Here is a 13,113-nt window from a genome sequence, read left to right on the forward strand (position 1 = left end):
ACACGAGCTTTCCCGGGAGTCCAGCTGAGCCGGAGCGAGCAGCTGGACCGTGGTGAGACAGGAGCCACACGGTGGAAGAACACGCAGAACTCAGATCCATGAGGGAGGAGGGGCACACACATATCTGGGCGCCCTAAGACCTACCCTACCCATGGGGTGGGCTGTGAGATGGATGCTGTGTGGAGGTGTGCACCTTCCTGTGAGCCCCCCGCCCAGACTGGGATGTCCTAACGCCCAGGACCCTGGACCCCCAGAAATGTCAGCAGCTTCATTAGAGTCTACCAGCTTAATCTTGATTTCTGTCTTTTTTAGTGTTCTTTGTTCGGGCTTTATTTTAGCATGCAAGAATGTCTCATGCTTGCCGCTTCTATGTCAAATTAAAAATATTTGCCAGCCTCAGGGGTGCCTGGGTGGCTCAGTCAGTAAGGGTCTGCCTTCGGCTCAGGTCATGATCCCAGGGTCCTGGGATCGAGCCCCGCATCGGGCTCCTTGCTCAGCGGGGAGCCTGCTTCTCCCTCTCCCTCTCCTGCTTCCCCTGCTTGTGTTCCCTCTCTCACTGTCGAATAAATAAATAAAATCTTTAAAAATATATATACGTTTGCCAGCCTCACTGTTAGGTTCCAGATTGGTATTCAGAGACCAATTCAGGATTTAATTGTGCACTTGGAGCTTTCCGTAACCTTTATGGGAATTAATCAGATTCTAAGAGCCATTAAAAGATGTTCCGGCGAGTCTCGGTTCCCCGTGCTAGGACGCAGAGGTCCTGGCTGAGAACATCCCAGACAGTAACCACCTCCAGCCCCGCAGATCTGGGTGTGCACCTCCTGCTCACAGCCTCAGTGCTGGACCAGGATGGACTCGGCCTCTTCTCTAAACGAACACAGCCGCCTGCCCCTTTCTAAGAACCTCCCTCCAACAGAAGACGAGCAGCTCACAAGGAATCCAAATGGCAAAGACATCAGGCTGGAACCTCAGATCTGCCTTATCTAAGCTGCAAGGGGACCACCTGCGCTTGGTCATCACGGGACAGGAGACTGGTGCATCTCACCGTCATCCCTGATCAAAAATGGGTGCCCCCAGACACCACGGGGCCACTGTCTCCAAGCATAAACCAGCCTACCCAACATCGTCCTGTCAGACTGACGGCCCATTCCAATGACACAGCCTGCCCCCCCCCCCCACCGCCAACCTCTGCTGTTCAGAACGCAGCCCAGGGCAGCCTCCTCACATGCACCCAGACTCCAGTGCCCCGTCGAGCGTCTCCCGCACCCCAGGGATGCCGGGCTGAGCGCAGGTGTGCTCCTACCACCCGGGTGGGGCTCCATGGGCCTCTGGTGGAGCCCAGGAATGTGCATATTTAACAAGCATCCAGGTGACTGCCGTAACCGGGTAAGTCGGGAAAACCCGAGCAACAGTCTGTGAGCCTCGGCTGGTGCAGCCAATCACCCAGATCCTGGATTTGTGTCTTCTGCCCTCCCTGGGCTCCGACCACGGGGGCAATTCTGTGCGGGGGGCTCAGGTTACAAATGAGGGTGGCGGTTCCTGCCCCAGAAGGGCTAACAGTCCAGGCGCAGAGAAAAAGCAATCCCCGGGGACGAGTGCAACAGAGGGGATCAGACCAGGGCACCAGCAGAGCGGGGTCAGAGACTGAGACAGTTAGGCCTCGCCGAGGACAGAGGCCAGGGCAGAGCAGAGCAGCTGACCTCCACTGAGCTACGGGACAGCCTGTGCAGGTAGCTGCAAGAAGCCGAGAATGCCGGGAACACGGAAGACAAGGGATGCGGTCGAACCGTTACCTGGGCCCGGACCCTGCAGGCCACAGCTGCCAGAAAAAGTGTTTAGTATGAGGATGACACAGAGAGATCCTTCTAGGAGCTAGAAAGGTCGTTCCTGGAAGCTGGGGCAAGGGAGTCATTCAGGTGAGATTTAACCGGTCCGGAAGGGGCAAGCGCCTTGAGAAAGGGCAGGAGAGGGCCTGGGCCAGGTGCATGTGGGGCAGGCTGGGGCAGGCTGAGGCAGGCGGATAGGAGCGAGCGCTAATGGGGGAAAGACAAGCACCGCGGGCAGGTCACTGTGGTGGGGAGGAGGGCGCGACCCAGGGTGTGGGGCAGGTGGCCCCATACACGGTCTACAGGGTCGGGGGCACTGGCACTTTGGGATGGGGGCAGCCGCAGGTAAGTGAAGGCAGGGGAGAAAGAGGAGATGGGGAGAAATACAGAAGCCATGAGAGCAGCCACAAGGAGGAACGTGGGCCAGCACTTCGAGGCCACGGACAGGCCACAGAGGAGCCTTGAATGGCGCTGGGAGATTGGCCACCAGAGCCCGAGGCCATGGGCAGGCCATAGAGGAGCCCCGAATGGCACTGGGAGACTGGCCACCAGAGCCTGAGGCCACGGACAGGCCACAGAGGAGCCCTGAGTGGCACGGGGAGATGCCACCAGAGCCCGAGGCCACAGACAGGCCACGGAGGAGCCCTGAATAGCACTTGGAGATGCCACGAGAGCCCTTGCCGAGATCAGGGCCGGGAAGAGGCGGGGCACAAGGCAGAGCCAATGAGGAAACACATTGCCTTAAATAAGGTGGTTAAGACGCCAAAGTGGCAAAACGCTAACATTTGCTGATTCTAGATGACGGGACCAGAAGGCTTTTCAGTCTCGGTGCTTTTCTGAACATTTGCTACAAGACTAAAGAGGGAACAGGGAGGCAAAGCCAGTCTGCGAAGGAAGAGGCCGGCGGCAGCGGGAGGGCCCAGGACACAGCGGCTGGCCCCATGAGCTCAGGGAGCCGCGGACGGACCGCCAGAGGGCGTTGGCTGAGGGCACCGGAGCTAGGGGCCATGAAGGGCGATGTCCCCGGGGAGCCCACAGGGAAGAGCTGGTCTCCAACAGGAAGGAGAACTGTGCTACAGACTCAGCAGCTCAGGGAAGGGCCGGGTACCCAGGTGTCCCTGTTAGTAACCTCGCCTTCTCTGTCAGCTGGGAGTGAAGTCTGGGAGAGGGTCGGTGGCTTCGGGGGCTCTGGGAAAATGCCAAGGATCTGGAACAGCATCGTAGGAGCTGAAAGAACCGGCCAGGATCTCACTGGAGGGTCAGGGGCTGAGCCATGCATCACCGGCCCCAGCAGCCCTGGGCACCGGCAGATGGCAGACAGGGGCTGAGTGTCCCTGCGGGACCACGGGCACGAGGGGCCAAGAGCAGACGTGAGAGCTGGCTGGAGGTTGGTGAGGTTGGGGTCACGGGGTGGAACACAGGAAATGGTCCCGGTCACACGGGGCCACAACCAGGCAGCAGCATGCGTGAGAGCCCTGCCCCCTCCCCTGGAAAGGCGGGAGATGCAGAGGGGGCGCGTGACTGTGACGGACGCCAGGGCCTGGCAGGACCCCTGGGGGAGGGGCCAATGGAGGCAGATGACAGCCCAGGGACGGCTGGCAAGGGCACTAGCTGCCCAGCACATCGCTAGGAGAGTGGAGGGCCAGGCGAACTGGTTTGCAGACGACTGGGAGGGGGAGTGCAGGGGAGACCCCCATGCAGAGCTGCGGGCAGGGTGTACGGGCGCTGGACAGGAGTGCAGCGAGGTCACCAGGCCTCAGGCTTCAGGAGGGGACTCTGCCCGGCTGGCTTCGGGGTGCTACCTGGCAAAGGCTTCCCAACGGTCTCTGCCTTTACCGTCTGTTCAGAGACGCTCACGTCGAAGTCAAATGTCACAGGGGCCCCCCAACACCCCCCCATCAGGCCCCGAACCTCACCGAGCAGTGGGAATGGGGGCCGGTGCCTCCCTGAATTCTGCACCCTCCTTCCTCTCTCCCGCCTGACTGTGGGGGGAGTACCGGAGGCCAGAGGCTGCCCCCTGCGGGGGTAGTCGAGGAAGACCACCAGCCAACAGCCAGGTGACCCAAGGTGGCACAGACAGCGCCCCTTACCGAAGGGGCCCTCTCTGGGAACTGTCAGCACCTGTCCCCACGATGTGCCCTGCAGGAGAACCAGCCCTGCACCCCTGCTCGTGGCCGGTCCTCTTCTGTAAAAGCAACAGGTCCCAGAGTTCCAAAATGCCAGCCTACCGCAGAAAACGCACATGCCCAAACTGCCCAGGGAACAGCCCCGGAGAAGTAGCTGGAAGCCAATTCAGAAATGAGTCACCTCGTCAGCCAGAAGGAAACAAGAAATCACCCCCCGAGTATTTGCTGAGCCCCGTGCACAAGCCCAGCCCCATCCTCCGCTCTGGAGAACAAGGGTGACCCAGAAAAGCTGGCTGTGCTCGAGGAGCTTCCTTCCACACCCCCTGTGTGGCAGTGCTGGGGGAGGTGGGGCGGGGAGGCTGCAGCTGCAGACCCCACATCAGGCACGGGACGTCCCAGACGGAAGGGACAGTGCATCGCTGAGCAGACCAAAGCGGGGTCTTCCAAAGCCAGGCCAGTGTCAAGCCCAGACGACCCACCATGTCACATCAACTACTTCTTGTTTCCAGATGGATAGTGGAGAGACTGAGAGGTCCACCGGGTCCCCGGGGCTGGATCTGTGAGAGGCTGGGACTGGCCACGAGGCTCCACCAGGACGCCGTTCTGCCCAGCAAAACTGCCTCTCAGTAAATATGCTCATTGCTGTTATCACCTGCCGGGGCCCCTGCAAGCCTCCCCCCCTCAGGAAACGCTGCTGTGCATCCAAAGAAATAGTATCGGGAATTCATTTTATTTGTATGTTGTCAAAACTCGGAGGTCTTACAAGTGACTCTAGGTGTTAAAAATAACAACAAAAAACTTCGAAAGCTAAAAACCTGAAATGAGTCTTTGATCTTTTCCAAGAATGGTTGCATCTGTACTTATATAAATGCGACCATCTGCAAAAGGGCCAACCAAGCCAGGGCTGAGCGTGCTCTTGCTAGTAAACACTGTTCATTTTGTATCGGCTGGAAATAGAAGTCACTTCACATCTCAAACCCTTCAGAACACCTTTCTTCCTTCTAAACATCCGTATGCAATTTTTTAAAATACACAGATACGCAATGTTTGGAAGAAGAAACCCCCAAATACGATTAATGGTTCCTGCAGAATACGATTAATGGTTATTTTGTTCCATATATGTCCCTGTATTTTCAAATTTTTCGGCAAGGAACCTGTATCATTTTATAAGCAGAAAAACTAATTTTTTAAAGACTGAAATAGGATCTCCTCTTTTTTAAACGGATATATAATGTGTTAGATGTCTCTGTTGTTTTAACTCAAATCAGAAATTCCGGCCCCAAATGTTTCATTTATACTAGAGAAAGGTAATCCACTGCATAAAAACATTATCTACTATTATCAAAGTTAAACAAGCCAAAGATAGTAACTTGAGTTAGAAAGACAACATGGGGGGGGCACCTGGGTGGCTCAGTCGTTAAGCGTCTGCCTTCAGCTCAGGTCATGATCCCAGGGTCCTGGGATCAAGCCCCGCATCGGGCTCCCTGCTCGGCAGGAAGCCTGCTTCTCCCTCTCCCACTCCCCCTGCTTGTGTTCCTGCTGTTGCTATGTCTCTCTCTGTCAAATAAATAAATAAAATATTTAAAAAAAAAAAAAAAAGAAAGACGACATGGGCACACCAGGCTCAGACTCAGCTCAAATCCCAGCTCCAGCACACACCAGCTGTGCAACCTCAGGCAAGTTTCATAACCTCTCTGATCCACCATTCCCTGAATCTATAAAATGTCAGCTGTGAGGAGTGCAGAACTGCCAGTGACAGTAAGAGGCCATGTGCCTGAAGGCACACAAAGCCACACACACACACACACACATCCCAAACAAAAAAGAGACCCTCACTTTTATTCTGCATGTTCCAAATGTGACAAACAGTGGCTGATAGAAAATTAATCAGCAATTCAAATTATTTTCATTTGAAAACAGATGCAAATAAATTTTCAAAGTAAAACATGAGACTTGAAAGCAAGGTGTGTATGGCCACATCCACTCTGGGGGGGGGGGGGAATAAACACCGGAGGGACATCTGACAGGTCCTCACTGAGAGCCTAGAACTCGCCGGCTGGTCAGGGTCATTAAGTGGTAGGTACTATTATTACCTTTAGGAAGGTAAGTAAGGAAAAGGTGCTGTCTTCCTGTCTTATAGCCAGCACATGGCAATGGGGCAGGCTTTTTAACTGCAGTATGTTGGTAAGTGCCCAATGCATTCCCGGCGATGTTAATATATGCTAAGCAATCAATATGGCTTATCAGATCAAGAAATATAGAGGGAAGATAAGAAGCCAGAAAGAAAGCAAACACACAGCCTAAATTTTCGTGGAAGTAATTACCACCATATAGGCAACACCCACACACACAACATTCGCACTGATTTCCCCTTTCAATGCTCAGGAGCCAAATCAACATGGGGAGGCTCTGGGCTGTTTGATTCCGAGACGGGGAAGGAAAAGACGCAGGAAAGAACAGAGGCTAGAGACTTGGCCATGCTCATTGTAATCGGAATTCAAACAGCACGGGTTCTTTTTCTTATCAGAAACTGGAATCTTGATACTCCCACTTGGAAGCTGGTCAGGACCCATCGGCTTTCGACTACCCCCCGGACAAGGCGGGTGATTGCTGGGGAGCGGAGGCCGACGGGATCATCACCCCACTGCCGGCTTCGATTCACACGTCTATTAGTCAACCAGCTGCACACACCATCCATTTAATTAACCTGCTCTTGAATTATTTATCTTCCCCCGAGTGAGAGGAAATTCTTCTTGCTGGTTACCTGCTCTGCTCCAGGGGCTTGTTCAGAGAACCCCAGTGCTGACAGTTTGATGGAGCTCTGCTACCTGCCACCCTCTGGCCAAGACAAGAACATAAAAAAACAGCAACTGAAGTATTCCCAAAAAGGGGGAGTTGTTAGCCTTCTGGAATGCAAATGACTCCCCCCCGATCCAGGGAAGCACAGAAAGCTCCTTTGAAACACATGAGCAGGTATGTGCTGCGCTGTTTGGGCGTGATCTGTTCTGCACCCCTATTTGTTCTAAATTAGGTAAAGTTTCCCTCTCCCTTAGCAACGTCAACAACTCGAGGCTCCTTTCTGCAGAGAGAATTAGACCCAGAATCCCTGGCCAGGGGAGGAGAGGCCACAAAATCCCATCACTTCTCGCTGCCCAATTTTTTATCAGCCCCAAAATTCCTGTGTCTGAATTCCTTCTCCAACAATCCCCCTTCCTAAACCGACTGATTCACAGACTTGCACCATCCAGATGCAAGGGGAAGCCTGGGGACCACCCAGGTCAACGGTCACTTTGGGAATGTGGAAGAGAGCGTCTAGCCTGCTGCCGGGGTCCCTGTTCTCACTCCCAAAGAGCCTGGTAACAGGACCTGCTTTAGCTTAGTTCCATCTTAAGAGAAACCCTCTCACTCCAGAAGCCGCTCCTATGGAACACCAGCATCCCAACCACCCTGCAACTCTTCTGGTCGGGCATCCGCCCCTGCAGAGGCGCACTGTAAGGCTCGCTGGAGACGGAGTCGAGCCTCCAGGAACCCATTCCAGGGTCCTTCCCCGCCCCCGGACTCGCTGGGCGCTGAGGCTACGGGACCCCACTCCGACTGGAACTCCCGACCTCCGCCCTTCTTCTTCCCACCAGCTCCCGGCTGGCGAGGGCAGGGGGCGGAAACAGCCTCAGAGAAGGGGGCCCTGAGAGCGCTGGGTTTGCCGAGTATGGCACCATCTCTGTGCGGCGGCCTCCTCCTGCCCCTATGCAGAAGTGCTGCACGTCCCAGACCCCCACTGCACCTGCCGAACCGGGACCCACCCCGACTGCCCCCCAGCCCGCCCGGGGGTGGGGGGGTGGACCGCGGGAGCCGGGGCCGGGGAGTCTGCCACCTGCGGGGGCCTTGCAGGGGCTGGGTGGCTGGGTCCGGGGGCAGCGGAGGAGAGGGAAACTCGTCGCCCGCCGGGGCCTCTCCCCGCGCGACCAGGCGACCCCCGCCGCTGGCCCCCTCCCCTCCCGGCCGGGCTCGCCGCGGACCCTCTCCAGCGGCGCTCCCGTCGTGTTTCCGCTTTGTCTGCAAACGTTGTCTAAACGCAGCCCACCGCATACGCTGACATTTTCAATGTTTAGTTGTTATAGTTACTTGACTAATTGCCGGGACGACATCGGTGTCGCTCCTTCGCTCCCCGCCGGCAGGGAGGAGCAGGGTAGGCGGGGATGCAGCCGCGCGCCCCGGGCCTAGCACTGGGCCTCGCCGGGGAACCCGCGCTCCTTCCGCCCCCCGCCAGCAGCCAGGCGCCTAGGGCGCGCGCGCCGCGGGCTCGGGATGCCGCTAACTGTCCCCTGGCTCCGGATGGGGCCGGCCGAGGGTGCAGCCCGAAGGTGCGCGGCGGCTGGCCTCCGGGTCCGCGGCTCGCGCCACGTCAGGTGCACTTGAGAGCAAGCCGGGAAGGAGGAGGTGGACGGGGCGAAAGAGAAGAGTTAGGAGCCGCTGCCGGTTACTCACGTGCCAGATGGCGAAGAAGATGAGCGCGGCGCACAGCACGAGGGACAGCATGTAGCAGAAAGCAGCGAAAGTGAAGGCCATGGCCAGCTGCGGGGCCGCGCGCACCCCAGTCCCGAGGCACACCAAGAAGGTCCTGGGAGGCCAGCGCCCCTCGAGGACCGCACTCCCTCCTAGAGGGGCAGACGGGGCTAGGTCGGCACCCTCGCGTCGAGGCCGGAGGCCGGGGAGCCTCGAGGGTCAGGGGCGGCGAGCAGAGCCGGGATCCAGAAGCGGCGGCGGCCGGGACGCCAGCCCGCCCGCCTGCGGACACACGGCAAGGTGCTCCGGCGTCGCTGGCGGGAACAGTCCCCAAACCGAGGAAACCAGTCAGTAGAGAACTCGTGCAGGCGAGTGCAGCCAGAGAGCCCTCGAGGCCAACCCGCCGCCCGAGGCCAACCCGCCGCCCGAGCCCAAGGGGAGGCGGGCGCGCCAGGCGGGACCCTCTCGCGCTGCCCGGCGAGCTCCTCCCAGACCGCAGAGCCGCCGGCGCTCCCTCCCGCAAGCACAGGTCTTTGCGGGGGTCGGAGGGGCGGGTGCCCCGCACGGCTACCCGACCTCCCCGGCAACCAGGCTGGACCGGGCGCGCACGGCTCCGGCCCCGCGGGGCCTGCGTGCGCCCCGGCCGCCGCAGCGGCGGGTTTCAGGCCGGGAGCCGCGCCCGCCGCGGAGCTCGCTCCACCTGCTGCCGCCGCCGCCTCGGCCCCGGCCCCGGGCTCCGGCTCCCGCGAGCGCGCCCTCCCCGCCCGCCGAACTGCGGCGGGGGCGCTGGCGCCGTGCGCGCCCGCCTCTCCCAGGACACCTGCGGCGGGCGGCGCGGGCGGGGACTCGGGACACGTGCGTCTGAGGAGGTAGGGGCTGCGGGCGGGGACGGAGCGTACTCGCGCCCCGCCGCGGCCGCCGCCCGCGGGTGCTCGCAGCGTTGCCCGAGCGGGCCGGCCTTGCGTGGCTGCGGACGCGGGAGGAGCCCGTGGGCCCCAGCACTGCAGCGCCCTTCACGCGGGGCCGCGTTTGCAAAGGCCGCGAGCGGCGGCTTTCCCTCCGAGCGCCCGCCCTCCCCCGCCATCTGACTTGGCGTTGGGGGACCCAGACCGTCTGGGCTGAAGAGGCAGCCGCGGGGGGGCTCTGCTATTGGTGCTGGTCCATGGAACTGTCAAGAGCATGTGCCTCTGGAATCGGACCCCTTCGCGAAAGTTCCTTAACCTCTTTAAACCTCAGTTTCCTTATCTGAAAAAAATCGGGTAAGCGTACTACCAATCCATGTCAAGGGGTTAAATGGGAACATAAGAACCTAGCGCAGGGCCTGGCCTTGGCTACACGTTCGATAAACGGTAGGGTTATAATCTGCACACTTTGCCCCAGTGGCCCAGTATCTTGGAAACGCGCCATGTAGCCCGGAAAGGGGTTCCAGTCATTTCAGATAGTTCTTGGGAGCCTGGAAGCACATCGTGGGAATGGATCTCAGAGCACCTGCTGTCTTGTAGAGTGCACGCTACATAAATAGTTGCTGATCGATTCTGACCCTGGTGTGCTAACTGCCATGTACACAGCTTTGGAGCTGGAGGGAATGACTTACAGAGAGCTAGTCCTAGACTCGCCAGGGCAGAGCTAGGATGAGACCTGCACACTCCTGGCCCAGGGGGCTCCCTGCCATACCCCAACATTCTTGCAGCTGTTTGGGCACACCTCCAACTTGTAAACTAGATGCCTTTCAGTGGGAGGTACAGAAACCAGAGCAAGCCCAGTGGCTGTTGACAGAGGGTCCACGGATCAGCGTTTAACTGCCTCTGGGTGAGGGCTGGCTGTGCAGGACTGGGAAGGCTCCCTGTTCAAAATTATTAAGAATTTCAAGATAGAAGCAGCAGAGCATTCATCCAAGTGTGAGGCCCTTCTGACCACAGGACCTTGGGCAACGGTGGAGGTTTTGCACCTGTGAATCCAGCCCCACTCTGGGTTACAGTCTTTATCACTTTCTCTTTTACTTGTATGTCTTCCAGCATAAATCCTCGTTAAAGAAAATTTGGAAAATACGGAAATGAAAAAGGATGAAACAGACACCAGAGTTGGCCACTTGCAGGCACCACCAGCACCATGGGTCTATGCTGCCTTCTAGCTCTGTTTGCTTTTCACTGTACATCAACCATTTCCTTACATCAGCCACCACGGTTGTAATTATACCGTATAAGTTTTGTGGCACCAAAACAATAAGAAAACATCACAGGAAGATCAGAATCATTCAAATATTTTGAGTTCCTTCGGGTTTGATCTATTGTCTTTTGCTTCTGCTGGTTTGTGCTGACGGAGTCCTCACTCTTCCTATGTCCACTAAGTTTTTATTGTGTGTCAAGCAGGTTTTTTTAAGTTCTTTGCAGAAATTCGAGGACGAAGATGATGTCATCTTTCTCCAAGGAGGATTTTCTACATCTTTTGCCAGGTGTCTGGGGGACACAAGCTTTCTAGAATTGTCTTGCTCCAAATTCAGGGTTTGAGATTTTCTGGGGTAACCAGAAGACTGTGGTCTGTTTCAGGGCTGGTTTTCTCGGTTCACCCTTATCCACAGGGAGTGGTCCTTTTAGATCCCTGGCCAAAGCAGGTGGTTATCAAGTCCCAAGCCCTGGTGGTCCTTGGACCTTGGCTTTTGCCCCAAGCCCTACAAAGCGCTTAAGTCCCAACTCAGACTTTTACCCTTCCTCCAGATCAGCAAATGCCCCGAAGGGCAAAACTGGCTCCCAGTGCTAGGTCGACCTGTCTGGATCCTGCCCACTCTCAGAACTTGGCCCCAGTAATTCCTTACTCTCTGGGTAAGTCTTTGATGCTTTTAAGAAGATGCTTTTAGATTTTATTCAACTCTTAAATTGTATTTAGTGGGAGGATTGGTCTGAATGATCTAGCCGAGCATTACCAGAATCAGGAGTGTCTACATCAAAATAAAATATCAAACAAAAAAAATTTGAATCCATTATCCTACCACTCTGACTTTCAAGGCTCCATACGTTTAGCCTCTATTTTTCTTGACCTTTCCCCAGCCCTGCTTTATCTTGTGTCACCAAATGCAGAATTATCTGGGGGAGTAGAATCTCAGAAAATAAGAGGCAATTACAGTTTATTAATTCAACAAATGTGATTTAGTGGTGGCGGGCACTGTCAGGGACTCGAAAGATTCCTAGCCTCCTTGGTGAGGTTATAAATAACTCCTTCACAAGGGAGCGTTGGAAGAGGGAGGAGGAGAAGAACTGCCCGTGACACAGTAGAGGACGGCAAGAGAGAAAGTAATGAGGAATGGATGTTGAGAGACCAACCTACATTGTTTCATCAACTGTAGACATTGAAAAGGCAATTGCTTTATTTTTTTTCCTAGCCACCATGCAGCCACATGCGGCCATTTGACACTGTTTGAGCTCAGGAGATATATACTTCTTTTTGCCTGGAATGCAGACGGGACGCAGGGAGGTACCGCAGCCATCTTGTGACAGTGGGGAAGAAATCAACACATTAAGAACGGAAAAGCTAAAAAGATAGAGGAAGTGCCATTGACAACATGATAGAGCCACCAAACCAGCCCTGAACGTCCTATCCTCTGACTTCTTACAGTGCGAGACAATAAAGCTTCTGACTTTTTTAAGCCATGAGAGTAAGGAATTCTGTTACGGGTAAACACAATTCTTAACTGATACCATGGTTTAATGGGGGCGGGGGGGTTGTGTTTTCCTGATAGAGAGGAAATCAGATGGATAATCAGTTCAGGGCTGGTGTAGCAGCTCCTTGACATCCTTACTGTCCCCACCTCCTTTTACCTTCCTGACTTACATCCTTAGCACATGAATTTGGTTCTCATGGCCACAAGAAGGCTGCTGCATCTCCATCCATGTTGCGGGCAGGACAAAAGAAAAGAGCCAAAAGGTCTCAGCCCATGAAGGCATGTTTTTGGGAGAGTAAAGGAAACCCTCCCCAGGGATCTCCTGCATTTGCTTGGTCAGCACTCTGGCACTCAGCTGCCGTTCCTAGTTGCAAGTGAGTCTGAGAAGATGAGTCTTTTCTCGTTCTGGCCTTTATCAAATAGTAAGGCAAAGAAAAAAGGGTTTTGAGTGGCCTTTTGGATATCCACATTTCTTCCATACCCATTAGTGGGGTTTTCGCTCATAAAACTTTCAAACGTAGGGGCGCCTGGGTGGCTCAGTCAGTCCGACTCCCGATTTCGGCTCAGGTCACGATCTCAGGGTCCTTGGATGAGCCCTCAGCGCTGTACTCAGCAGGGAGTCTGCCTCTCCCTCTCCTTCTGCCCCTCCCCCACTCACGTGCATGCTCTCTAAATAAATAAATAAATAAAATCTTTAAAAATTTTTTCAAATGTATAGAGAGGTAGAAAACGGAGTATAGTGAACATGCATCTCCGTATCACCCACATTCCACAACCGTCAACATTTTGCCACACGTGTTTCCTGGTTGTCCCAAATTGTATTTTACAACTGGTTTGTTCCAACCAGAATATAAAGATTTTCCCTCCACCCCTCACCCTTAGGACTTTTTAACCATTTTCTTGCGTGTGATCTATCCGACAATAATTCTTTCCAAGCTGAGCGTCTGCCACAGACAGTTCCGTGCTGAGCACGGTGACTGGGTTCAGGAAGCCCATGTCT

General features: G+C 55.7%; 1 protein-coding gene across 3 annotated transcripts in view; it reads right to left on the bottom strand.

The window, feature by feature from the left end:
• CNIH3 (cornichon family AMPA receptor auxiliary protein 3) overlaps positions 1-13,113 on the bottom strand; it is a 218,974-nt gene that overhangs the window by 94,398 nt on the left and 111,463 nt on the right. Inside the window, exon 1 of one of the 3 annotated variants that reach the window (XM_021679500.1) lies at positions 8,441-8,561. The exons of 1 other annotated variant lie outside the window; for it this stretch is intronic. In XM_021679500.1, coding sequence (XP_021535175.1) covers positions 8,441-8,521 — 81 coding nt within the window. In that variant the 5' untranslated portion in view covers positions 8,522-8,561. Of the gene's footprint in view, positions 1-8,440; positions 8,562-13,113 lie in introns of those variants that run through there. One more of the 3 variants, XM_021679501.1, reaches the window with a different exon arrangement.

This window comes from Neomonachus schauinslandi, chromosome 6 (genome assembly GCF_002201575.2).
Source record: "Neomonachus schauinslandi chromosome 6, ASM220157v2, whole genome shotgun sequence".
Classification (NCBI taxonomy): domain Eukaryota; kingdom Metazoa; phylum Chordata; class Mammalia; order Carnivora; family Phocidae; genus Neomonachus; species Neomonachus schauinslandi.